The 26351-nt window shown below is 44.5% G+C and overlaps 1 protein-coding gene across 2 annotated transcripts in view; it reads left to right on the top strand.

Moving 5' to 3' along the window:
• The window catches only part of LOC148039763 (ubiquinone biosynthesis COQ9-like protein), a 33348-nt gene extending 9308 nt beyond the window's left edge, over window positions 1-24040 (top strand). Inside the window, exons 2-7 of one of the 2 annotated variants that reach the window (XM_087693778.1) lie at window positions 22309-22409; window positions 22486-22593; window positions 22811-22975; window positions 23052-23226; window positions 23304-23377; window positions 23566-24040. In XM_087693778.1, the coding sequence (XP_087549904.1) occupies window positions 22309-22409; window positions 22486-22593; window positions 22811-22975; window positions 23052-23226; window positions 23304-23377; window positions 23566-23640 (698 nt within the window). In that variant the 3' untranslated portion in view covers window positions 23641-24040. The remainder of the gene's footprint in view (window positions 1-22308; window positions 22410-22485; window positions 22594-22810; window positions 22976-23051; window positions 23227-23303; window positions 23378-23565) is intronic. The other variant, XM_087693785.1, reaches the window with a different exon arrangement.
• Window positions 24041-26351: the final 2311 nt, after the last annotated feature.

Below are 26351 nucleotides of genomic sequence, written 5' to 3'. Positions count from 1 at the left end.
ATGATATTCTCATTTACTTTTTGAACTTTATATACATGCCCTACTTTTCATGGGCGGTCATCCCCTTTTTTTTTACATGGCCGGCCATTAGCCTAGGCCCATTTCTCATTTCCCACCGTTCTAATCTATCCTATTCCCAACTAATGCATACAATTTGCATAGGAGTGAGCTTGGCGCCATTTTACAAGGATTCAGAAGCGCTTTCAGTGCCCGTGCTTTTAATTTTTTCAAGGTCTGGTTATCGGTTAAAGTGCATTTTTCTCCCTTTTGTCCTGCGCCTTTTGCTATTTCCTTTTTTCCATTTCCCGCTCCTCTGTGTTGCGGTAAACATTACCCCCCTCCTAGCCAAGTGCTAGTCCCATGGCACTGTGGTGGGAAGTAGTGGGATAGATGATGCTGTTGCTAGGTGGAACTGGTGGGTAGATGACACCGATGCTTGTGAATGAGAGGTGATGGAGTTTGAGGACGATGACCAGGAAGGATTCCGGCGTGCTTTAGGCTTCATGAAGATACTCGGTATCGTTCACACTGTTGTGGCGTCTCTTATGTAGCCGGTCGTCTTTTGAGGGTCAGAAACGCTTGAAGTAATAAGCAATCCCCTAGGAGGGTGGTATTGGAGGGATTTATTCTGGAGAAACCCCCCGAACGCTGTTTGCCTTGAAAATCCGTTGCTTTGATTGAAGATCCTTTCTTTGAGTTGAAAGTCTTCAATTTTGAGTTGAAGGTCTTCAGGCTTGTGGAATCAATAAGCGATCCGTAGATTTTGAGGTATTGGGCATGGATCATTGGACAATGAGGTTCCAAAATCTATGCCAATGGCAGTTCTACCTTGACTTGGTTCAATCATGGTAGCCATTAGTAGGCAGATGGCTAGCAACATGAAATCTGTTGAGCCATTTAAACCGTAGCAGCGAAGCTCCTGAAGTTGCAGAAATGGAGTCATGTCCGACTCATGGAAAAATTCCTTGTCATTGGAAGATGTAGTGGATGATCTTCTTTAGCCAAGCAGCCAGTTCTTGAAACACGAACATAACCTGCAAGAAAAGTTGTGCACTTCGTAGGGGGTGTGTTTGTCTCACTGTGTAGTGCATGGTGCTCGTGCCAGTGGAACTGGGAGATGGGTCTAACCTTGGGCAAGCCCTTGGTAATGTCCCACACTTAAGGACCCAGTTTGTGCGTCGTTGGAGGTGCGGTGCAAAACTCAGGGTGACAGGTTTGAAAGTCCTGCCCTTGATGTGCCCTAAGTGTGAAGTGGGGAAGGGGCTATGGAGAACCCTAGATGCAGTGAGTGTGGTGCACAATAACAATGAAGGGAGACTGCAAGCACATGTGAAGTGTTCTCCTTGTTAACTAGCTTTGTAGTAGATTCATCTTTTAGCTTGGCTATTTTTTGCCCTTGTCTTTCTCTCCAGCCACCTTATCTTTGTTTCCTTGTGGCTTTTTAAAAATAAAAATAAAAATAAAAGAATGAGAGAGGGAGTACAATTGGCAAGGCGTATTACACCCATTTAATCACGGGGCGGTCGCAGGCATTGAGATAAGAATGCGTGACTTTGTAGGTATTATTTAATATCGGCCTTAGCTCTCAGAGGAGTGGTTGACAAGAAAGGGTGATTACACCTTGTGAAGCGGGTGTCACTCATATTTTCTAAGAGATCTATTCCTAGGTTGATATCAAAGAAGAGTGGGGGGAGATGGGCTTCCTCTGCTGTGGGTTTTTGAAGTAGTAGGAATTTAATAAGTCAGAGGTAATTACAAGTGGTCAAAAACGCTGGATCTGGGCAGGAAGAAAAGTCTACAAGGAAGCGATTCATAGAAGGAAGTATATCTTCTAACCTAAACACTAAGCATTCCTTAGGGTTCCTAGCATTTACATTATATATTTTTGGGAAGTCATAATCCCCATGCAAGTCTCTATCATAGTCCACTCCATGCCTACAGGGGTAGGGCATGTAGATAGAATCATTGCGCTCTTCGGGGAGTGAACTGCAAAAGGCGGTCCATGCATCAAAATTGGTGTCCCAAATCCTCCTCCGCTATTTCGGCTGTGCCTCGTAGCCTTGGACGGTTTTGGGAACCAGATTGACCTTATCTTCCCAGTAATCTTGTGGCTCTTGTTGCCCTCGTAGTATCCTTGTGCTCGCAAGAGATCTTTGGGGATCCATCGCGGCGTGGTTGTGTGTCTACGTCGATAGCGTCTAGACTGTCTCTTAGGCCGTGATAGCTGATTATTTTGGCGTTTAGAATCACGTTTGGGTGGTCTACCCGGATGTGGTTGTTGCCGTTTTGGCACCCATATAAGCTTGGACTCCTTGGCCTTATGAGCACTCTTGGTGGGTTTGGGCCTAGGGTCGAGAGCCTGGCATGAGGCCTTAGTTTTCTTTTGCTTAGACTTGGGCTGAAACGTGGTCGTAGGGGTTTCTACCGGTGGCTTCGTAATGGTGGAGTCAGGACAGCCCTTGCTGAAAGTCATCACTATGTGCACATTGCTTATAGCAAGATGAATGCGGTTTAGGTTGTAATTCACATTACAGTTCGTTTGCTTCTTGAAAGTACGACCTAATAGTGACACGTTACCGGCTCCTTTAGTGTCAGGCAACACATGGAAGAAAGCTGGTAAACTTTCAGACTCGATAGAAACAACTACCTTGCATTTCTCTAGGAGTGAGTAAGCCCTACCCCCAAACGGGGTGAGTTTGGCATTAGTGGGCTGTAGTTTCGGTTGACCAATGCGTGCCCAATGGTCATGCGTCAAGATGTTGTAGTCGGCACCTTCATCAATCAAGGCATCGAAAGAATACGTCGCTCCTGCTGTGACTGTGATTCGTAGATACGCCGGTGCCACTGCTTCTTCGTCCTGATCTGTAAGGTCGGTTATAGTAGCTATGCAGACGTTCATTGGGGGTTCTAGCATGGGTGGCTCATGTAATGGATGGGAAGGAGGATAATACTTCTTTATGCGGCTGTGATTAAAAAAGCCTATTCCTTCGCCTTCAAGTGTCTCTAACTTAACATTCCCTGTTCTACCAATCATACGCACTCTGAAAGGCCCTAGCCCCCGAAACTTCATCTTTTGTTTATGTCCTTTTACAGAGTATAGCTGAACAAGGTTCCCTTGTTCAAAGTCTCGCTGTTTGACATGCTTGTCAAACCACATCTTGCGTTGAGCCTTCTCACAAATCAGAGAGTGAGTGGCGAGGAGTCGGGTCTCTGTTAGGCGCTCTAACTCCGCTAAGCGATTGGTCCAAGCTTCTCTTCCCTCCCAACGCTCCTGGACTGCTATCCTTAAGCTAGGGATGAAGAATTCTAAGGGTAAAATGGCTTCAGTTCCGTACGTCAGCCTAAAGGGTGTCTGTCGTACAGCCGTTTTATAAGCTGTGCGATAGGCCCACAAGGCCGCCATTAGCTTGTTGTCCCAGTCACTTCTTGAAGTAGACACTACCTTTGTAAGTACGTTGACTAAGATTTTATTCATGGATTCGGCTTGGCCATTAGCCTGAGGGTAATAGGGAGAGGATTTCCGATGAATTATTAGGAAGGTAGAGAGCAGGTGGGAATTCACCTCATTAACGAAGTGCGTGCCTTGGTTGCTTACAAGTTCGATTGGACAGCCAAACCGTGAAATGACCTGCTCCCAAAAGAACTTTGCAGTGGTCCTAGCATCATTCTTTCTCGTGGCTCGTGCTTCTGCCCACTTCGTTAGATAATCGGTTGCCAGTATGATGTAGCGAGCTTGGGAAAATTGTGCCGCAGGACTGATAGGTCCAATAAAATCGATGCCCCATTTTTCAAAGGGTTGTCGGGCTATGATAGGGGTCAACTCCATCTTGTCTTTCCGCACATGCACTTTGGTCCTTTGGCACTCATCGCAGTGCTTAACAAATTTAGCTGCATCGCGGAAAAGGGTGGGCCACCATAGTTGGGATTGTAGCACCTTTCGGGCTGTTGTGTCCTCTCTAAAGTGTCCTCTAGCGATTCCACCATGTGCTTCTTTCAATGCATCGTGCATCTCATGCTCATGTACGCATCTTGCAATAAACCGTCTTGTCCCAACCTGTAGAGTTGGCCGGCTATCAGTTGGTATGGCTGAATTTTCAGGATAAGTCTTCTCAGCTTGGCCTTCTCAATGGGTCGCTCAGTTTGTCCGCTCTCTAGCACTTGCACTATGTCATCGGCCCAATACGGCGTCAGATAAGCTTTGAACAATTCTCTCTCGCTAGACAGGTTAAAGAGATGAGCATCCGGTAAATCGTCAGGTATGCCTTGTCTAGCGGCTTCTCCTGTGGGTATGCGGGACATGTGGTCAGCCATGTAATGCTGCTTTCCTTTGCGTACAACCACAGAGAAGTCAAACTCCAGTAGGAGTAACCATCTAGCTATGTGTCCCGTAGCGCAAGGCTTGTTCACAAGATATAGCAAGGCTTGGTGGTCAACAAAGAAGACAAAGGGAGTGGCCAATAGGTAATGCCTATATTTCTTTACCGCAAATACCATGGCCAACCTCTCTCTTTCTGTCGTGGAATAGTTCATCTCGGTCTTTGTGAGCTGCCTGTTGGCAAAACTGACCGGGTAATCTAAGTTATGTTCACTAGGCTGGCATAGCACGACTCCAATAGCGAACTTAGAGGCGTCTATGTATACATGAAACGTTATGTTCCAGTTTGGGGCTTGTAAGATTGGTGCAGTCGTAAGAGCCTTTTTCAACTCCTCATATGCGCGCTGGCATTCCTCAGTCCACTCGAACACTATCAACAGCTTGTACAATGGTCTAGCAATTAGTACGTAATTTAGTACAAAGCGTCGATAATATCCAGTGTGTCCTAAGAAGCACTGAACTCCCTTGTAGTTATTGGGTGGCGGTAAGTCAATAATAACTCTGACTTTAGAAAAGTCAGTGGCAATGCCGTTCCTTGATACTACGTGCCCTAAAATGCATTTGTGTTTCACCTAGAACTGACACTTTAAGGGGTTCAACGAGAGGTGGTACAACCTACATCTTCCAAAGACAGCTCTCAATTTCTCTAAGTGGTCGGCCCAACTAGAGTGTAAGCACAAGTCGTCTACGAACACTTCCAGTTCGCGCCTAAGCATGTTCTTAAAGATAGTGCACATTAGGCGTTGAAAAGTGGCAGGTGCATTCATCCGCCCAAAAGGCATGACAATGCACTTGATTATAGCTCGAGAAACCATCTAGAAAATTGTAGGCTTCTTTACCTGCTACCCTCTCAAGCATGTGCTTGGTGTAAGGTAAAGGACATTCACTTTTTTATAGTTCATGCACACTCAAATTTTTCCATTTTTCTTCATGACAATCACGATAGGTGATACCCAGTCCGTGTGCTCGATCTCATATATGAATCCTGCGCTCATGAGTTTATCAATCTCCTCTTTTACTGCATGGGCGTGTTTGGGATTCATGGGGTAAGGTCGTTTTGTTGGCACTGCATCAGGGACCATTGGGATATTATGAGTCACAACCCTAGGGTCGACTCCCTTAAGTTCATCGAATGTCCAGGCAAATACGTCAATGTACTCTTGCAAGAGTGCAACAAGTTTGGTCTTCTCATCCTCCGTCAAGTCATCTGCAATGAATACAGGCCTTGGCTTTTCACCTTCCCTAGCCAAGTTAACTTCCTTGACTTTGGCGGGTCCCTCGATCGGTTCACTAGTTTGGCCTTGTCTTTTCGCACCTAGCAGAATTACCACTCTGTCACCCTTTTTAAATTTTGTAAACCGTTTGGGTAGATCCTGCGGTTTCTTTTGCCTTTCTGCTTCTGAGTCCTTTGCTTGCTTCCTGGCCTCCTCCTTTAGCCTCCTACGCCTTAGGTGGACTGGCAAGTCTCCCTTGGTGCGTTTGACTTTAGAAGGTTGTGGTATCTCGGGATCACTCTCAGTGCTGAATTCCGACTCTGAGTTAAACTCGCATCCCTCACTTGAGGAAGGTGTTTCCCCAGGGGGTCGTAGTTTAGTAGGTGCATCCGTCTTGAGCACTGGGATTACCCATGGTCGTGCCACTCCGGCTTGCTCGTAATCCACGGCTCCCATGTGTTCTAGCCAGGATCTGTCACACTCCATTTGCATGACTCCTTCGTTCTGACTGGTCCTTCCCCTCCTAGGCCTTGAGTCTGCCCTGATTTATTCTATCGCTTTTCCTTCTGTGTCGTACTGTATTGTATCTATCTCTTCTTCACTCTCCTCTCCTGTAGAGCGACAATCCTCATACTCCTCGTTATCAGAGTCCTGTCGTTCTGACTGCTCATCATCACCTAAGCTTTCCTCTCCTGTCTCCTTGTCATGAGTAACTAAAGCCCAATTATATAACAAATTCAGGTCATGGACCTTGGTCCATTTCCATCCTGGCTTAGCTAATAGATCACGTAGAGGTTTTAAGTTAGCAGCCAAGTTGCCTTCTAGTTTATTGGTCAGATACTCTACGATTTCCTGAAGCTCTAGTTTGTTGCTGGGGATATGGAACGAGGCTGGTTTGCTTGGGTTGAGTGAGCTTCCTGCTATCATGCAGAGTGACACAAGTGGCTCCTCAATTGGCATGGTTGCGGCTTTAGCAGTCTGTCGATATAGTTCTTCCTCATCTGAGAATGGTAGGTCAATGGTTGTCAAAACGTGCATCCAATCCCTCTCATCCTCAGGGCAAGGAATATATTTAGTGAGTGATCCATAGGGTTTGGTCGTTTGAGTATCGCCTTTTAGCATAGCTGAGATGGCATCTAGGTCAATAGGCGTCGACTTCCAAGTGTCCATCTCTACCCTCACTGCACTAGTTCTGTTCCCTAGGAAAATCAAACCATCGCCCCAGTTCTCAATGACACGCGCATTCCTCATCCAAGGTTGGCCTAATAGTATGTCGTAATCCACTCCCTTCATGACAATGAAGTTTACGGAAAACTGCACACCGGCAATCTTTATTGGCCAATTCTTTACTGAATGGTCTTATCTTCATCCCATTTGCTAACGTGACGTTAAACTTGGCAGTCTCCACAGGAGGGTTTCTCCATGCCTCTAAGACTGCATGGCTTAGTACACTAACACCTGCGCCTGTGTCTACAATTCCTTTTCGCGTCATATCTCCTAAGGCTAGGATGGGTAAAACTACATGCATTTCAGTGCCTTTCCAAAAACAATTGATGTGTAAAGACTTAGGAATTGAGTGTAGAGTTAGACTTGGAATCTGTGTAACCGCATCATGATCTTGCGGATCAGCACCCACAAGTCCTGTGTATCTCTCCATCAAGTCTTTTAACTCTTGCCACAAGGAATGATTTTGCCTAAGCAGATCTTCCAAGCTTAGAGTTATTGGAGTAGACAACAAGGTTGTGAGGAGGCTACTGGGCTCTTGTCTTCCCCTGAGGCTAGCATTTCTAGGCCATGCGTTCTGTCTGCCCTGGCAAGTTTCCCCTTGGCCTTGCTGCTGGGTTGTCCCCAGTGATGCCGGTATGCTCGCAGTTTGTGGTTTTGAAGGTGAGACTAATGTGCTCATGCTAGAGAAATCGTCAATAGGATCTTCTAATATGGGATCAGTATCCTTGAGGTGCTTTTGGGCGTCCTTGACCCACTCCTTGACATTAGCTATAGCCTCGAGCTGCCGTTTGGGATGGGGATATTGCTCTACCTTGGCACTCCCTAGCTCGGCTGTCTTAGGAGCTGAGGTCTCTGCCTCTGCGTCTGTGACCCTCTTTCCCGTTACTAACGTAGTCGCTTCCTTGGTTTTAAGAGTTATCTTTGCATCGGTTCTCTTTTTTCGTCTCCTCTGGCTTTTCTTTCCTATTGAGGTTGCGTCAAGGTTACTTGTCCCTGGCAAAGAGATGCCTGCCTGTTTTGTTTGAGCTCGCGTCATAACATGTAGTGGGATGGGTGTATCCTCACTGTCAAAGGTTTTCACTTCAAAAAGCCCCAAAGGCACCGATGGCATGTTGGCAGAGCTGGTTGATGGCTTTCGTCTAGGATAGTCAGGAAACAGATGTGTGATTCCACATTGTGCATCGGAGATCTGCTTTGTCCTTGTTAGCTTGTTCTCGTTCTGGGCAGTGTGATGAAATGTGGCCTGGGTAGCCGCAAGTCCAGCATGTGACTGGATCTTGGCTCGGCCCTCCAAAGCCTCTGCCTCTTGCGCTTCCTAAAGCAATCATCGGCACTGGCCGATAGTCCATCAGGACTGGGTTGCCCTCCTTGTCATAGGATATGTACGGGTTGACATATGTTTCTTCCTCATTAGGCTCCTCCACAAAGAGAATAGGAGCATCGCTAGATGGGTGGGTTACAAAAGGCCCTGGTGGTTTGGGTATACCAGTTGGGTTTATCTCCAGCCTAGGTACAGTAGGTGCTGGGAGAGCTAACTGGGCTCCCCTCCCAAAGAAATTGGGTGGCCTATTACCTAAGTATGGAGGGTTGTACTGCTGCGCGTATGGGAATCTCCTCGGCATTCTGCAATGCACTGCATCATGCCCGAATCTACTGCAATTTGAGCACGGCCCAGATCTAGGATCTTGGCACTCAATTGGGAGGTGATTGCCGCCGCAGTATATACATTGTACATGCGATCTCACAAGCTTTCTCACCAGCTCTTGCAACCATGCAATCTTCATTCTCATTTCTGCCATCCCCTGGTTGTGGTCTATACTCTTTCCCTTATCGTGCACACTAGCAATTGCTTTTTCCCCTGAAGTAGTTGATCTCTCAGGGTCCCTCTTGCTTGCACTCTCTCGGTTGGTAGTCTTTATGTTGCGTTCCCTGAGTTGATCATCTACGCGTATTGCCTCCTCGAAAACTCTAGCTAGCACGTCTCGTTGCAAGGTGGAGTTACTGGCCAAAGCCTTGTAGAGCTCCTCACTCCGAATCCCGTTCATGAACACTGTAGACACTGCCCTCTCGGTAGGTCGCTCATTGGCAGGGATTCTCTTATAGAGGCTACGCACCTGAGTGACGTAATCCTTAACGTCTTCTTTCTCCCTTTGACTGATATTCATCAACCTAGCGATGAGGTTATCCGAATACCCTGCCTCTGAAAACCTCTTGATGAAGAGGCCCTTAAGGCGAACAAAGTTCGTACGTCATCTAGACTAGAATACCAGGTCCTCCCCTTATCGCCTAAGCACAGGCCGAAAGCTTGAGGTCGCTGCGCAAGGTCAGTAAGACCGTTTGCTTCACATACCTGCTCGAACTGCTCCATGAAGCTGTACGGGTCATTGCTAGGTTCGTATCTAGCTAGTTGTTTTGCTACGATGGGGATTCTAGCCTGCCCTTTAGCCCCTTGCGTGACTCCCAATCCCGATAGTAGCGCGGTGGCTAGGGCAGTAGCGCTCTGTTCAACGGACGTATTGTCCAAGAGTCGCTTTGCTACCTGTTCGCTCAATGCCATATCAGCCTCTGTTGCCCGTTCCCTCTCTACATTCGGTCCAGATTTGGCCGCTCCAGCTAGGTCTAGCACTCGTCTAGCCTCGTACATATCTACGTCTTGCTGTAGCCTTCTAGCTCTTTGCTCATGGTTGTAGGCAATTATGCCTTCTAGCGCTCTCTTGATTGCTCTTTTCTCTTCTTCCAGGTTTGCTACCACTTCCTCTACAAGTCTGCCCTGGATCACGGTCCTAGTGAGTAGATCGTAGTTGTGGACCAGTTCCTGGACTGAGATTGGAAATTCTCCTAAGTCTAATTGGTCCTCTTCTCGTTTGCCTCTTGATCCTGACATTGTTTCTGCTTCCAGCTCCATGAGGTTGTCAATAAATCCAAGCAGCTTCGGCAGCGTCCAATCCTCTATATTACTCCTCTCCGTGTCTTCGTGTCTTCTCTAGGTCCTACTAGTAGGGCACTCAGGCACCTGTCTAAGTCTTGGGGTCTTCTTGTCACAACTCTATAGAAACAGAATTTGTATCCTTTTTCATTAATTTGTCTATATAATGATTTATTAAATTTATTTCCTTTGCACTAATTAGATATAAAGAAAAGTGCATTGGAGCTGGCCACTGATGAGTGGTCACAGGTTATGGTGGACCCACGCGGTGGGTTAGAGAAAAGATAGTTCACACTTCCACCTATATGACCCGATTGGGCGCCTGTGACTAGAACTCACGCATATCAGGGTTAGACTCGCACACAGAAAGGATTGATGCCTTGAAGTGTGGGCTAGATCCACTAGAACAGACAGTTACAATCAACAAGATGGCATGATCATGAAATGCTTGTATAATGTGCATGTGTGGGCTGAAAGCTTGAAACGCACATTTCTTTGCATAGGAAAGTCACATGAAGATTCGGATACCATTTTTGCGATGTACACGGAAAAAGCTTTCATATGACACCCATATTGGGGGGGTCCCTAAATTTTAGGAGATCCCTAAAATTTAGGAGCCTCGAATTAGCCTAAAAGTGCTAGTCCTAAAAAATAGGGATGTCATTCTAAAAATAGTAAGTTCTGTACTCTGACTGTGCTTACTAAATTTGGTTGTTTCTATTCTTGACAGTATTCAACCCAAAAAGGAAGGCCATAGAGAAGGGACAAGTGTCAAGACACTTGTCACACAAGTTTCCAAGTGTCCCACCACTTGTCACATCTCATGACATGTGGCTGGACACTTGTCTTGTGCTACTCCACTTTCCCCTTTTGTACTAGCTCTCGCCTCTCCTATAAATAAGAGCTCGTTTTTCTTCATTGATCATCATTTTTCTTTGCTGTAAACTCATGTACAGCACCCACAGATAGCCAGAAACTGGCCCCATCCATCCCCATCATCATCCCCCACTTCTTCATTATCAAATTCCTCCATATTCCCTCTTCTATCACTGCTGTTTACAGGACAGCAAGCCTGTAAATTCATCACACCTCCTTCTCGAGCTTTTTCTTCCATTTTAGCTACAAGAAGCAAGCCCTATCCATGTACTGCTGATCAACGATGAAGAAAGGCTGAATTTCCCTTTTTCTTCTCTCATACTGTAAAGAAATCAGTTCTTATCATTGCATAATAGATAATGCATATGTGTTTGTACATCTTTGCATGATCTTGTGAGAGTGAGAATTACTTCTTCTCACTCTCAGGTTGATTGTAACTGAGCTCTTCCCTAAGGGACTTGGGTTGAGCAGAAATGCATTCCTTCGGGGGGGGTTGTCCATCTTCAACCCTCAATCTTGTCTCCATTACTTTTACATTTTCATGGCTGTAATTTTGTGAGTAATTTTCATTTTCAGCTTTAAGTATTCATTCTCTTTTATATTAAATCTCGAAAACAAGCGAATATCATAATTGTTAAGCATACTACGTTGTTCGGGGCGTTTACAGTGGTATCAGAGCTTTGGCTCGGTCCTCACCCCCAACACTGGTAGTGCTTACAACTATAAGTTTGTTTGTTTTCAGCCCTTGCATTGAGTGCTTGAGCATATTTTTTTCTTTAGTCTCAATGGATCAATCGAGTGCTATCCTTCAAGCCATTCAAAGTCTTAGAGAGGAGAATCAGCAAATTCGTGAGCAACTTCTCAAACTAGAAAAAGTTGAGAATCCCAAAGAATTCAAGGAAAGAAGCCCATCTACTTCAAGGAGACAAAGCCATACCAATGAAAGGAGCCGATCAAGAAGTCCAACTACTTCTAAGAGGCAGTCCCATTCTACTTCAAGACAAAGAAAGAGATTGCGTCGAAGCTCATCCTCTTCTTCAAAGTCATCTGGCGCCTATTCTGATGGATCCTCTTCTAGTAATGAAGAGTCTCACCCTTCTCGTGGAAGACCTCATCATCGTCAAAGGCGTCGACATTCTTCACCCTCGTCTCCATCTTTATCCCCATCAAGCACTTCATCATCTTCAACCTCAAGATCCGAGCGTGGACGAAGGCATAAGAAGAAGAAGAAGACTAAGTCACTATCTCAACTTGAAAAGAAGATCAAGTTCAGTATGTATGATGGTTCCCGAAATCCTGATCTTCTTCTGAAGTTTATTCGTCAATTTCAAATTTTGTATGGTTGTGACAAGTATAAAGAAAAAGAAAAGATTAAGTTTGCAGCTTTACATTTAACCGACTTAGCCCATACTTGGTGGACGGGGTTGGAATATGATCATGCTGCCCCAAAATCATGGCGGTCCTTTGTTCGCCTGATACAAAGCCAATTTCTTCCTGTTCATTTCAAAAGAGATGTAAAAATGGAATGGGATCGGCTTTGGCAAAAGAAAAATGAGTCACTTGGTGACTATACCAAGAGATTTTGGGAGCTACTTTTGAAGGTCCAACATTTCAAGAAGATCAGCAGTTCGGAAAAGCTTAGGAAGTTTCAAGAAGGTTTGCATTTTAAACTTCGTACTGCTCTTAATCATTATCATTGTTCTAGTCTCAGGGAACTCATTGACCATGCTGAGACATGGGAAATGGAGCACAATGGCAACAAATCATTCCAAAAGAATGATAAGAAGAGAGTAGCTGATGATGAGGAGTATTCAGTCCCAAATGAAGGACAAAAATAGTGGCAAAAGCAGCCATCAAATCAAAAGAAGATGAAGCCCTATGCACCTCCTAATGCTCCTCAATTTCGCTCCAATCTATACCCACAAGCAAAGCAGCTTTCCGAAGAAGAAAAGCAACGCTTCATGAAAGAAGGGAAGTGCTTTAAATGTGGACAAACAGGCCACATAGCGAAGCAATGTCCAAACAAGGGACAAAGCAAGGTTTCTGACAACAAGCCTAAGTCGCCAGTGAAAATCAATGCTATTAGTGATGTAGTTGCAAACACAACTCACACTCCAGAGACGCGCAAATTATTAAAAGCTTGGGGACAGTTGCAAGGTAAGCAAGCACTATTCTTGATAGATCTTGGGGCGAATGAAAATATTATTTCCTTGCAATTAGCTAAAGAGCTTGGATTAAAGAATGAAGAGATGGACACTCCGGCAGAAGTTCGCCAAGCTTTGAATGCTGATGAAGGTGACACAGTGAAGACTGTGATACCCTACATTGGCAAGCTCAAGTTTCAAATTCAAGGCTACAGTGACGAAGATACCTTCTGTATCGGAGACCTTGATGGTTGCGATGTGATTCTTGGCATGCCCTGGAATCATAGAGTAGATTCAACCATCTTCTCTCAGAAAAAAAAGGTAGAACTCACCAAAAGGCAAGAAGTACGAGATCCAAGCTAGAGTTTCTGGAGACACCATACCAATGGTAAGCCATATGCAAGTCTCTAGAGCAATTAAGGATTGTGTTCAATGTTGTCTGCTTTATGTCACTGATGTAAAAGATAATATGAATGCTGAAAACCAAGAGCAACTTCAGCTCTTGGAAAAGTATAAAGATTGTTTTTCGGAAGATCTTCCTTATCAGCTTCCCCCAGAAAGGCCAGAAGACCATCATATTGATATTATCCCGGGTAGTTCTCCTCCTAATATAGCACCATACCGTGTGAGCCGTCCTCAACAAGAAGAAATCAGAAAGCAAGTCGAAGACCTACTCAACCGTGGGCTAATTAGGCCAAGTAGCTCACCATTTTGTTCACCGGTTCTTCTTGTTCAAAAGAAAGATGGCACATTCAGGATGTGCATTGATTATCGAGCCCTCAACAAAATCACTGTGAAGAATCGGTTTCCTATTCCCAGAATTGACAACATTTTGGATCGTCTAGGAGGCTCAAAGGTTTTCAGCCGCATTGATCTAAAGAGTGGTTATCATCAAATTAGGGTAATACCACAAGATGTACACAAAACTGCTTTCCGCACTTCATACGGTCTTTATGAATTCTTGGTGGTTCCTTTCGGATTAACCAATGCACCAGCCACCTTTAATCGAATGATGGAGCGCATCTTTAGAGAGCATCGACAATATGTCGGTACTTTCTTTGATGATATTTTTGTCTTTAGCAAGAATGAAGAGGAGCATCATCAACACTTGGAAATTGTTCTACAATTACTACAACAAAATCAACTCTTGGTAAATGGTAAAAAGAGTGAATTTTTCATGCATAAAATAAATTACCTTGGGCATGTCATCTCTTCTGAAGGGATTCAGATGGATCCTGAAAAGATCAGGATAATCCAAGAATGGCCTCATCTTCGTGATGTACATGAGGTGCGATCGTTTCTTGGCTTATGTTCTTATTACCGCCGCTTCATCAAGCATTTTGCACATATGGCTTCTCCACTTCATGACCTTACAAAGAAGAAGATCTCTTTCCAATGGAAGGAAAAAGAGAAGGCAGCCTTCACAAGGCTGAAAATAGCTCTTACTTCTGGACCTGTTCTTATCATTCCAGATCTGGTAAAACCATTTGTGGTGGAAGCAGATGCTTGCGGTGATTGTATTGGTGCAGTGCTAAATCAAGAAGGCCATGCCGTAGCCTTTGAAAGCCGCCGTCTAAATGATGTGGAGAAAAGGTATGACATTTATGAAAAGGAGCTCTTAGCAGTGGTTCATGCTTTAAAGATATGGAAACATTATCTTTTAGACAATGAATTCCTTATTAAAACCGATCATCAAAGCTTGAAGTATTTCAAGACTCAAAAGCATTTGCAGGAGAAACATGCAAGATGGGAAAATTTCTTGTCTATGTTTCATTTTCAAATTATGTACACTCTAGGGAAACAAAATGTAGTTGCTGATGCACTTTCTAGAGTGCCTCGCATTGCAACTATTACAGTGGCTCATCATGAAGATTTTCAAACGATGAAGAATATTTATGATGAAGATACTGATTTTGCAGCAATTTGGTCAAATTTACAGCAAGGAGGTTCTCATCCAGATTATTCCATCAAGGACGGTTACCTTCTCATGAACAATCGCCTTTGTGTCACTCTTCCTGTTCGACAAAAGGTGCTTAAAGAAAGTCATGAACCCCCTTATGCAGGGCATAGAGGGAGGGCAGCCACTCTAAGTGCAATTGAGCGCTACTTTTATTGGCCAACATTACGAAAAGATACACATAACTTCATTGAGGCTTGTCTGGTATGCCAAAAATCCAAATATGATAGGCAGAAGATTCCAGGATTGTTGCAACCTCTTCTAGTGCCCAAAGATCCATGGGAATCTATCACAATGGATTTCATCTCAGGTATTCCAAGAACACCTCAAGGTCATGATATGATTTGGGTCATAATTGATTTATTCAGCAAATAATCACATTTTATTCCATGTCATAAAACATTGAAATCCGCACAAGCTGCAAGACTTTTCATTCAACATATCTTCAGATTACATTGTATGCCTTCTGAGATCATTTCAGATAGAGACTCCAAATTCACAAGTAACTTTTGGCGTGCTTTATTTGAGAATTTGGAAACCACTTTAAAGTTCTCCTCAGCTTTTCATCCTCAAACTGACGGCCAAACAGAGGTGATGAATCTCACTCTTTTGGATATGTTGAAAGCTTATGTTAGTGAACATAAGTCACAATGGGAGAAATATCTTCCATTATTGGAATTTGCTTACAACAATACAGTGCACTCGTCCACAGGGAAAGCTCCAAATGAAATAGTACAGGGTAAAGTGATTCCTCCTCCAATTATTCGCACTAAAGATAAGATTTTTGCTGCTGATGAGTTTGCTTCAGATTTAAAAACAACAATGGATCAAGTTCGAGCCACTATCAAAGTTGCGCAAGAGCGACAAAAGAAGCAAGTAGATAAACGAAGAAGACCTTTGGCTTTTGAAAAAGGTCAATATGTCTTGCTAAAGTTTGATAAAAGCAGGCTCAAACAAGGTTCTGGTCAAAATTCATCTTTTCCAAAGCTCTCCAGTAGATACTTTGGACCCTTCAAAGTGATTGAGAAAATAAATGAAGTTTCTTATCGACTTGAGCTTCCTGCTCATTGGAAAATACATAACGCTTTTCATGTAAGTTTGCTAAAACCTTACATAGGACCAGAACCAAAGGAACCCATTACTGAAGATCCCCCAGAAGTTGAAGAAACAGAGCAACTCTTGGAACCTGAAAAGATTTTGTTTCTCAAGGATCGAACCACGAGAAGTGGCCTTGTGACACAAAAATTCTTACTAAAATTCAAGAATCTACCCACAACAGATGTACAGTGGGTAGATGAAAAATTCATGAAGGATTACCCAAATATTCTATATCAATATTAAGAAGCTTTTCAGCTGAGGACAGCTGAATAAAAGCCAGAGGGCTGTCACAACTCTATAGAAACAGAATTTGTATCCTTTTTCATTAATTTGTCTATATAATGATTTATTAAATTTATTTCCTTTGCACTAATTAGACATAAAGAAAAGTGCATTGGAGCTGGCCACTGATGAGTGGTCACAGGTTATGGTGGACCCACGCGGTGGGTTAGAGAAAAGATAGTTCACACTTCCACCTATATGACCCGATTGGGCGCCTGTGACTAGAACTCACGCATATCAGGGTTAGACTCGCACACAGAAAGGATTGATGCCTTGAAGTGTGGGCTAGATCCACTAGAACAGACAGTTACAATCAACAAGATGGCATGATCATGAAATGCTTGTATAATGTGCATGTGTGGGCTGAAAGCTTGAAATGCACATTTCTTTGCATAGGAAAGTCACATGAAGATTCGGATACCATTTTTGCGATGTACACGGAAAAAGCTTTCATATGACACCCATATTGGGGGGGTCCCTAAATTTTAGGAGATCCCTAAATTTTAGGAGGTCCCTAAAATTTAGGAGCCTCGAATTAGCCTAAAAATGCTAGTCCTAAAAAATAGGGATGTCATTCTAAAAATAGTAAGTTCTGTACTCTGACTGTGCTTACTAAATTTGGTTGTTTCTATTCTTGACAGTATTCAACCCAAAAAGGAAGGCCATAGAGAAGAGACAAGTGTCAAGACACTTGTCACACAAGTTTCCAAGTGTCCCACCACTTGTCACATCTCATGACATGTGGCTGGACACTTGTCTTGTGCTACTCCACTTTCCCCTTTTGTACTAGCTTTCGCCTCTCCTATAAATAAGAGCTCGTTTTTCTTCATTGATCATCATTTTTCTTTGCTGTAAACTCATGTACAGCACCCACAGATAGCCAGAAACTGGCCCCATCCATCCCCATCATCATCCCCCACTTCTTCATTATCAAATTCCTCCATATTCCCTCTTCTATCACTGCTGTTTACAGGACAGCAAGCCTGTAAATTCATCACAACACCTCCTTCTCGAGCTTTTTCTTCCATTTTAGCTACAAGAAGCAAGCCCTATCCATGTACTGCTGATCAACGATGGAGAAAGGCTGAATTTCCCTTTTTCTTCTCTCATACTGTAAAGAAATCAGTTCTTATCATTGCATAATAGATAATGCATGTGTGTTTGTACATCTTTGCATGATCTTGTGAGAGTGAGAATTACTTCTTCTCACTCTCAGGTTGATTGTAACTGAGCTCTTCCCTAAGGGACTTGGGTTGAGCAGAAATGCATTCCTTCGGGGGGGGGTTGCCCATCTTCAACCCTCAATCTTGTCTCCATTACTTTTACATTTTCATGGCTGTAATTTTGTGAGTAATTTTCATTTTCAGCTTTAAGTATTCATTCTCTTTTATATTAAATCTCGAAAACAAGCGAATATCATAATTGTTAAGCATACTACGTTGTTCGGGGCGTTTACACTTCTCCTACTAGTGGGTTCCTTAATGTTATTAGATATCCCGATGTGTTCCTTGTTATTTGAAAGCAACTGCAATCCTTATTCATACGTTATGCTTAGTGCTTTCGTGGTGCTTGGTGCGAAAACAGGCTTTTCTCTTTTCTTGCAGTGCAAGCTTAGTGGAACACAAGAGTGAAGTGCTGATGTAGAAAGCGTTTAATGCGAACTCCACTCTGTTTCTCTCCACATTCTTAGCCTGATTTGAGTTCTAAGCTCGGTTCCTGGCTATTCTATGGTCTTTCCGAAGGTCTGTGCTGCGTTCTCTATTCTGCTCTAAGTTCGATTAGTCTCTGAGGTTCTAATAGTCAAACTGGGTCTTGGGGGTGTTCAAGGTTGTGTCCTGGGGTCAGGTCTGTGGCAGAGTCAACCTAAGATCCTTATTTTTCCTTCTGGCAGGATGGTCTGGTTCCCAGAATCGGACAGGGTTGGTCCGACTCTAGGAGTCAGACGGTCCGATTCTTGCAGTTGGACAGCGTGGTCCGATTCTTAAAATTGATTGGTCCGATCCGAGTGTTGGATGGTCCGACTATGATGGGCGGTCCGAGTGCCACGTGGCACGTCCGATCGGACTGTCCGATTCTGGGAATCGGACAGGGCTGGTCCGACTCTCTCAGTCAGACGGTCCGACTCCAGGACTCGGGTGGTCTGATTCTAGGAATCGGACCACTGAGACCTGGTCCGACTGCGTCTGTTCGGCAGGCGCGATTCCGACGCGTGTCGATCCCTCTTGACGCCTTCTTGCACACAATCACAAGAGACTTTCTAGATCTGATCAGGGCACTACTAAGAAACACTAGACTCACTTGGAGCAGCACAAATCGATGGCACCCAGAATCGTGATAGCGCTCCCTCTTCCTGGTAACCAGAAGCTCTCTCTCTCTCTCTCTCTCTCACACAAAGCTAACCGGTGAAATGAGGTTTGCCCTGGCCTCCCAAGCCTCTTAAGGTCCTTTCCTAGCACTGCAAAACCTTAAAGCCAGTTCCCTTTTCCCTGTTTTACCCAGAAATTTGAATTTAGTCCCCTGTTTCCCTGTTTCCAGAAGCAGCCAAAACCTCTGTTTTCTCTTTTTTTAACCTAATCTAACCTTAATCTAGTGCAGCCAAAATGCAAAATAGAGATGCAGAATGGTAGTCTTACACTAATGCTTCCAACAAACCAAAATACTTGTTTTACGGATTAAAACCTCCTAAATCTCCTAGCTATCTCGAGCACCGGTTCGGGCTGCAAACCCGAAGCTATAAGCTCTACCCCAAGACCTACGGACCACTTATTGCTTAAATGTTTCGAACCGAGCGGCCATGGCTACCTCTTACATAGCCGACGCGCATTGCCTACCTTACGGGTGTAGTGAGCTTACCTTGATGCTCGATCGAGTACCCTCCTCTTTCTTGCACACCGGTAGCTTCACGATCCTTGAGGCAAGCTCAAGCAACCTCAATCTCTCTCCCATGAGCTCCATCCTCCATAGCCACATACGAGACAAGAGAAGAGAAGAGAGGAGGGGAAGATGAAGAGAGAAGATGGAGAGCTTCTTCTCCAAGATCCCTCACTCTCACACAATCACTCCCTCACTCCCTCACACTCCCTCATACTCTCTCAATCCCTCTCTCAAGCACAAGCAATGAGGCAAGAAACAAGAGAAGAAGAAGAAGAAGCTTTGGCCACACACAAGAATGATATTCTCATTCACTTTTTGAACTTTATATACATGCCCTACTTTTCATGGGCGGTCATCCCCTTTTTTTTACATGGCCAGCCATTAGCCTAGGCCTATTTCTCATTTCCCACTGTTCTAATCTATCCTATTTCCAACTAATGCATACAATTTGCACAGGAGTGAGCCTGGCGCCCTTTTACAAGGATTCAGGAGCGCTTTCACACTTAATGGTGCGCTTTTTACTCTTTTACTTTCCTTGGGCCGACTCTAAGATTTCCTGAGGGTCGTGCCCGTGCTTTTAATTTTTTCAGGGTCTGGTTACCGGTTAAAGCGCGTTTTTCTCCCTTTTGTCTTGCGCCTTTTGCTATTTCCTTTCTTCCATTTCCCGCTCCTCTGTGCTGCGGTAAACATCAGTGCTACGATGTTTTGCAACCTGGAGCACCAAGAAATGGCCCCACTAGCAGCTGTAAAGACATACCCTCTAGTGGACATGCGAGTGTCCAAGTCACCTGCCATATTTGCATCACAATAACCCTGCAAACTGAGTGCATCCTGCCCATAGCAAATACATGCACAATGTTTGCAATTTCTGACACAAATGTCATTGCCAAGCTCAAACGGGATCAAATCTAGGAAAATCCCCAAATTTTCGGGCCAGATTTGCAAAAAAAAAAAAGATCACCGCAGGTGGGGAGGGGTGTCCATTGACCTTGCCCCGTCACGTGACTGACGCGATTGACACGAGGCCTATCACACTTGGTCGTTGCTATGTGTACGGGTTGCCCATTGTTGGTATCCGTCGTGCGCTTGGTCACTGCCCATTGTTGGCGTCCTTCCCGCTGCGTGCGCCTGGTCCCCGTCACCTGGTCGCCACGCACGCTGGTTTCCAGGTCCATGCCTGGTTGTTGTGTCCAGTCTGCACGTGCCGCCTAGCCTCCATGTTGGTCACCCCTATCACCACGCACAGCGACCGTTGGTCGCTCGCTGGACCCCTGGTGGTCTTCAATACGACCTGTGCTGCACAGGCCTTCTGGCTCGAGCTGCTTGTACGACGTGTCAATTGCGCCTTGGTCTCGAGAAGCGTGTAGAGCCTTGGGCTCTGATACTAGTTGTTGAGAGTGTGTAGTGATTGGAGGAGAGAGAGAGAGAGAGAGAGAGAGAGAGAGAGAGAGAGAGTACGATACGATTTTGGGTGCATCAACAATGGGTTGGTACACAAAGAATAAAATGTATTTATACTTAGGGCACATAAGGGTGCATTCACATGTACAACTAAATAATACACGTGTACAATACACGGAGGTGAATAAAGGGCCTTTATCCCAATAATAAAACGTTGAATACTTTCAGCCAATAGCAAGGTTGAGGAATATAACAGCAAGTATGCGATTTTGCACTTCCAAAAGTGCCCAAGAAGCAAATATTTTGCTGCAATTCAGTCCCAAGGGCTGATTAGAGCATATACATGAACCAAATTTGATACATATGCATAAAAGACAGCTCCTGCTTCAATATTACATCACCATAACACCCAAATGCAATAGCCCAGTGCTGTATGTACCATTGTTTAATTGCACAATGAGCATTCAGCAATACATGTACCAAGAGAAGCTCCCTTTTTACAACATTTGATACATCCCAAGTCCAAATTTCTCCCACTCAATAGTGAATCTATTGTAATTTCACTGTCAAAGTATAAATTGGCTCAAAATGCATCACTGATGGGAAAATCCCCAAAATTTTTGCATTAAATCTGCCCCAATTGCATTAATACATCATCCTGAGTGTCAAATACAGGCAAATCTTGCAGAAATTTCACAAATTCTGCAAAAACCCCAAAATTTCGAGGTTCTAATGTGCACAAATTTCAGTGAAATTGACTCAGCTGAGCAAAATTTCACTTGTACATGAAAAACCTCAAAATTTCTGGAGCAAATGCAGACAATGTCTGCAATTTTTGGGTCAGATGTCACTGTTTTGCATGAACAACATCAAATCTGGGAAAAGCCCCAAATTTTCGGGCTCAAATCTGCACGAATTTGAGAACTGTGCTTACACACGCAAACCCCCGTCAGTGAACAGGGGGACCTGCTTGCAGAAATTAAGAAAAGGTATGACGAAAAATGCCCAAAACTTGATGAAAATACAGATGCTGAACTGGGCTGCCTGTGCCTGACCAACCTGACCTATCGCTTGCCTGGAGACACTGTTGCCTGGTCAAAACTGACCTGTCGCCCGCCTGCCCAGTTTGAAACTGAATCGTTGCCTGCCTGCCTGCCCAGTATGTACGTGTGTGAAAAGTGACGACCTGACCTGTGCTGACCTAGAAAGACTGCGTCTGACCTTTCTGAACAGAAAACGAGCCTGAAACACTATCACCTGATGTTTCTTTGCGCGTGCACGCTGGAGCTGACTTACACTATCCTCGGGAAGTGCGTGCACCTTTGCCACAGCTCTGATACCAGTTTGAAGGGGAACGAGAGTGCCCAGGTGTTGTGCGCAGCGAGAATGGAGTGTGTTCAGCAGTAGAGAGTGCAGAGAGTGGAGACTTTAGTTGGGTGTGTACCAGGTGGTACACACAAAGAATAAAAGAATGTATTCATACTTAGGGTATGGTACACTCACACCCACGTGTACTAGTGTGGTACACACAAAGAATAAAAGAATGTATTTATACTTAGGGTATGGTACGCGAGGGTGCAGACACATGTACAAGTAAATATATACACGGGAAGTGTAGCGAAAAGGCCTTTACACTCAACAATTATTTAAAGTTGAATTATTATCAGAGATTTCAGCATAAAATTACAAATTCACTCCTAAAAGTTGAGAACTGAAGAACAGGGTGAGCAACTCAAATCAAGGATGAGACTTTGGACCAATGTTTCTTTTGCTTTTACAGTTTTCTGATTATAGGATGATTTGAGAGTTAGCTAGCTGCTATCCCTTTACCTACAATTCTGGCTATGGACACTTCAATTTTCTAGCACAAAAGTTCTTTTGGAAATTATCTGTGCATGCCTGGACAACCATCTAATGGAACAACAATATTGCAGGTTCACAGGGCAATGCTGAGCAAGAAGCAAAAAAAGAGGAAGAAACCACAGAAGCCGTTGATGAAAAAACTCAAGTTCTAAGAGCTGCACTGCGGCATGTGGTAGGTTGATGTGCTCTACTTGTGCAGGAAGCTATGGGTTTTTTATTTCTCACAGCTGTCCTGCTTGACCAAGCAGCCAAAACTTGGATGGTCTGAAGCAGCCATTGTAGCAGGTGCGAGAGATGTGGGGCTTTCACCTGCGATTGTCGGAGCTTTCCCAAGAAAAGAAGCTGATTTGGTAGAAGTGAGTTGAGAAATTCCTTCAACTTCTCTATTTAATCGTGCCAGTTAATTCTTTTTATAAATCAAATCATGTCAGGAAAAAAAGAACTACGAATCGACAATGCAGGCAACTTGGATATTATCACATGCAGCTTTTTTTGTTGTTTCAGAAAGCTCTTCCTTGTCTTGCTCTCTTAACCCTTAATAACCTTGTATGACAAGGCTCCCTTTACATACAGTTTTTCATGGATGAGTGCCTGCAAAACTTACTGGATGTAGTTGAAGATCAAGAGGATGAACTATCGAAGTTGATGCTCCAAGAGAGAATTGCAAAGCTTGTTAGGATCCGACTAGAAATGCAGGTCCCGTATGTATCACGTTGGGCACAGGCTTTGAGCATTCAGGTTCATGTTACATCTTCCTGCCACCCTTTTCATTCCCAAAACTTCTACTTTCAAAGTCTCATACTGGTATTTATAGCAGGCACATCCTGCAAACGTGCCTACATCCTTCAAGCAAAGGGCAGTTCTAATTGATGAAATATGGCATGCTGTGGGTGATCGGTCTTCAGACATGGACTGGTATGCGAAAAGGGGGATGTTGGCTGCTGTCTACACAGCTACAGAGCTTTATATGCTGACAGATTATTCTCCTGGTACACACTTACCCAGCTTTTTAGGATATAACTGGTACTGATTTCTTGATCGAACATAAATTTAGTGGCTTTTACAGATTTTCACGAAACATGGTCTTTCCTGGAAAGGCGAGTAAAGGATGCTCTTGATTGCAGGAAAACAGCTCAAGAGGTATGAGGCAGGTGTAATCAAAATGTAATGTTGCACTTGAAATTAGGTCTTAAATGCGATGAGACATGGTATTTCCTGGAGTAGCAAGCGAGTGATTCCCTTAATCACAGGAAAAAAGCTGGAGTTAATCACTGTGTAAATGCTGCAGTTTAAATTAAATCTTAGATGCCATTACTTCTTTGATGCAGGTGGGTCAACTAGCTCAAGCTGTTAGTGCTGGTCTTAGCAGCAGCTTACAATCTTTTCTAAGGCGTCAGAGCTAAGTTATACCAGTGGCAAACAGCTGTGCTGATGTACATAAAAGTTCTTTCTTTTTCTATCAGAGAATCAAAATCAATCACCAGTCATGCAATGAGACATGGTATTTCCTGGAGTAGCAAGCGAGTGATTCCCTTAATCACAGGAAAAAAGCTGGAGTTAATTACTGTGCAAATGTTGCAGTTTAAATTAAATCTTAGAGGCCATTACTTCTTTGATGCAGGTGGGTCAACTAGCTCAAGCTGTTAGTGCTGGTCTTAGCAGTAGCTTACAATCTTTTCTAAGGCGTCAGATCTAAGTTATACCAGTGGCAAACAGCTGTGCTGATGTACATAAAAGTTCTTTCTTTTTCTATTGGAGAATCAAAATCAATCACCAGCTGCATTACTATCATGCATTGAAAGACATTAGAAGTTGAGGGCTTAGGCAAATTGCATAGAAAATTAACCTGTTTTATGTTCAGAAGTGCAAGTCTTTTTCAAGGAATTGTGACATTACACCACTGTACTGAAGCTTTGTGGAATTAGCTCTTCTGATGCATTCTAGTTGTAAGGTGTTGTGGAAGTTGAGCATGATCATTACTGGACATGGCTTTCTCTGGAAAGTACAGATTTCAAAATGGTCCTGCACACACACCATGTAGAGTTTTCAGCTGGCTGCATGCCTCCCTAGTGTTCTTAAAAAGTACAAAAATCTGTTATTTGAATTGGCAGCTCACTATGTGATGTTTGCTAACACGTGTCATCAACAGCTTAGTGGACCATGTTTCATCAGTAGAAGTTTTGTATATAACAGCATACCATATGGTTGAGGGTGGTAAACTGGCAAAGTCGCACTGATTCCTTAGTTTAGATGAAAAGCTTGCATTTCTCTTCCCAATATAATCGCCCCTAGAGAGAAATGGGGTATAATTATGATAATTTAATAACGGGCGTCAATGCTCGTCCTCCATCATCGACCTGCTGTGGTGGCTCTGTCCTCTGCCTCACGCTCGAAAAGGCATCCCCAGTCGACCTGCTCTTGTGCCTCCATCCTATGCTGCACGTTCGTCTGCTCTGTTGATTGCTTCTCCTTTGCAAGTTCAGCAGGAGTTTCTTGCGACTACGGAGACGTGATAATACTAGCAATCGTTGCTCCCTCCATATGCAGCAACATTCCCCCCAGTATCACAGCAACTAGCTCAACAGGTCCTCAGCAGTGATGCACAATGGAAACCTTTAGTTAGGTGCCGGTGCATTCTGCGAGTGCTCCCCAGTCAAAACACCTTGTGCGTCCTCCTTTCTGAGGAATAGCTCTTATCCATCCGTGCTACAGAGCTGGAATTGAAAGAAACAACAATCTTTGGATAGGTCGTAGGACAGTCCATCCAGGGCCCAACTTCGGGATTGGCTCCACTCCATGCTAGGCATTGGCACAATGCAAATTGTGGACGCAGTTCTCATGGGTTAGGGGATTTTCATGGTCTGACTTACCTCCGTGGATGCAGCCCGTGATCTAGTGGATAGCTCACCTTATGCCTCCACGAAGGGGGTCATCTATATGGTTTCCTGGTATAGTGGCTTTACAGTGGAGGATTTCGGACTCCACAACAAGTTTCCTAGATACCCGGTCACCCTTCTATTCCTCGGATTGGCGATAGAGTATTGTTGGTTAGTGGAGGACTTTGGATGGCTTTTCGGCACAGTTCTTCCTCCCTCCTTCGCAGATGCAATGATAGTCGTAGGAGTTTTGAAGGTATGGGTGGTTGTGGAAGATACAAAAAACATACCTAAGTTTCTTGAGATTGAGGCAGGCAGACACTCTTTCAGGTAGCAAGTTATTGTAATAGGGCAGCTTGGTCAGTGCCTTTGATGCCATGACTTTGGGCATTAGGTAGCAGATTGCACACGTTTTGGAGCCAAGGTAGCTTAACTGGCAGACTCGCAGGTGGATGTTGACGGTTTTACACGGGTCAAGCGACGACAAAGAGAGAGATGGCAGGGGGGCCTCAGCCAGCCCCTCATACACGGCCATGACAGTAAAGTAGGAGGGCGGGCGACGGGCCCTCGTCAGAGCACCCCGCAGTAGCCCCTCGGTCGTTCCACCTAGCAAGATCACAAGCCTCCACCTCCACTACCCAACCACTGAGGCGTCATAGCTCACCCCACCCAAGATCCCCGAGCTCCCCCAGCTTCCTTGCTCACCCCCCACCTCATGGTTTGCCCCCCAACCCTATCCCACAGTCGCCCCCTTCCGCGGCCACTCACCCCCCCTCAAATCTGCCACATACTTTCGATCACCCCAACATCCCTCACTCTTCCTCTTCCTTACCATCTCCCTCGCCAACTAGTCCCCCTAATCCTCACCTAATACATGTGTCCCCCCTCCCCCCCGCCCCCCCCCCCCCCCCCCCCCCCCCCGCTCGGATTCAATTTTCCCCTCTTTTACAGGGAGGGAGTGACGAGCCTCACACGCCTATATCTTCTCCTTGCCAGTAGCCCAGTTCCCCCCTTCCCCCCATAGAGCCACTAGCTCATCTAGCCCAGTTGCTCGTCACACTTTCCATCGACAGGTGCAATTGCTTCCACAGCATAGTAGTAATGGAACGGGGACGAGAACGGGAACGCGGGGTCCTAATGGAACAAGAACAAAGCCCCAAGGGGAACGACTTGTACTCTATATATGATTTATATATTTTAAACTATTCATTTATATATTTCACAAAAGCTCTTTGAAA

The sequence above is a fragment of the Lygodium microphyllum genome, chromosome 2, assembly GCF_053477565.2.
Source record: "Lygodium microphyllum isolate KBCC chromosome 2, Lygodium_microphyllum_v1.1.10, whole genome shotgun sequence".
In the NCBI taxonomy this organism is placed as follows: domain Eukaryota; kingdom Viridiplantae; phylum Streptophyta; class Polypodiopsida; order Schizaeales; family Lygodiaceae; genus Lygodium; species Lygodium microphyllum.
This window is presented reverse-complemented; position numbering and strand designations above follow the sequence as displayed.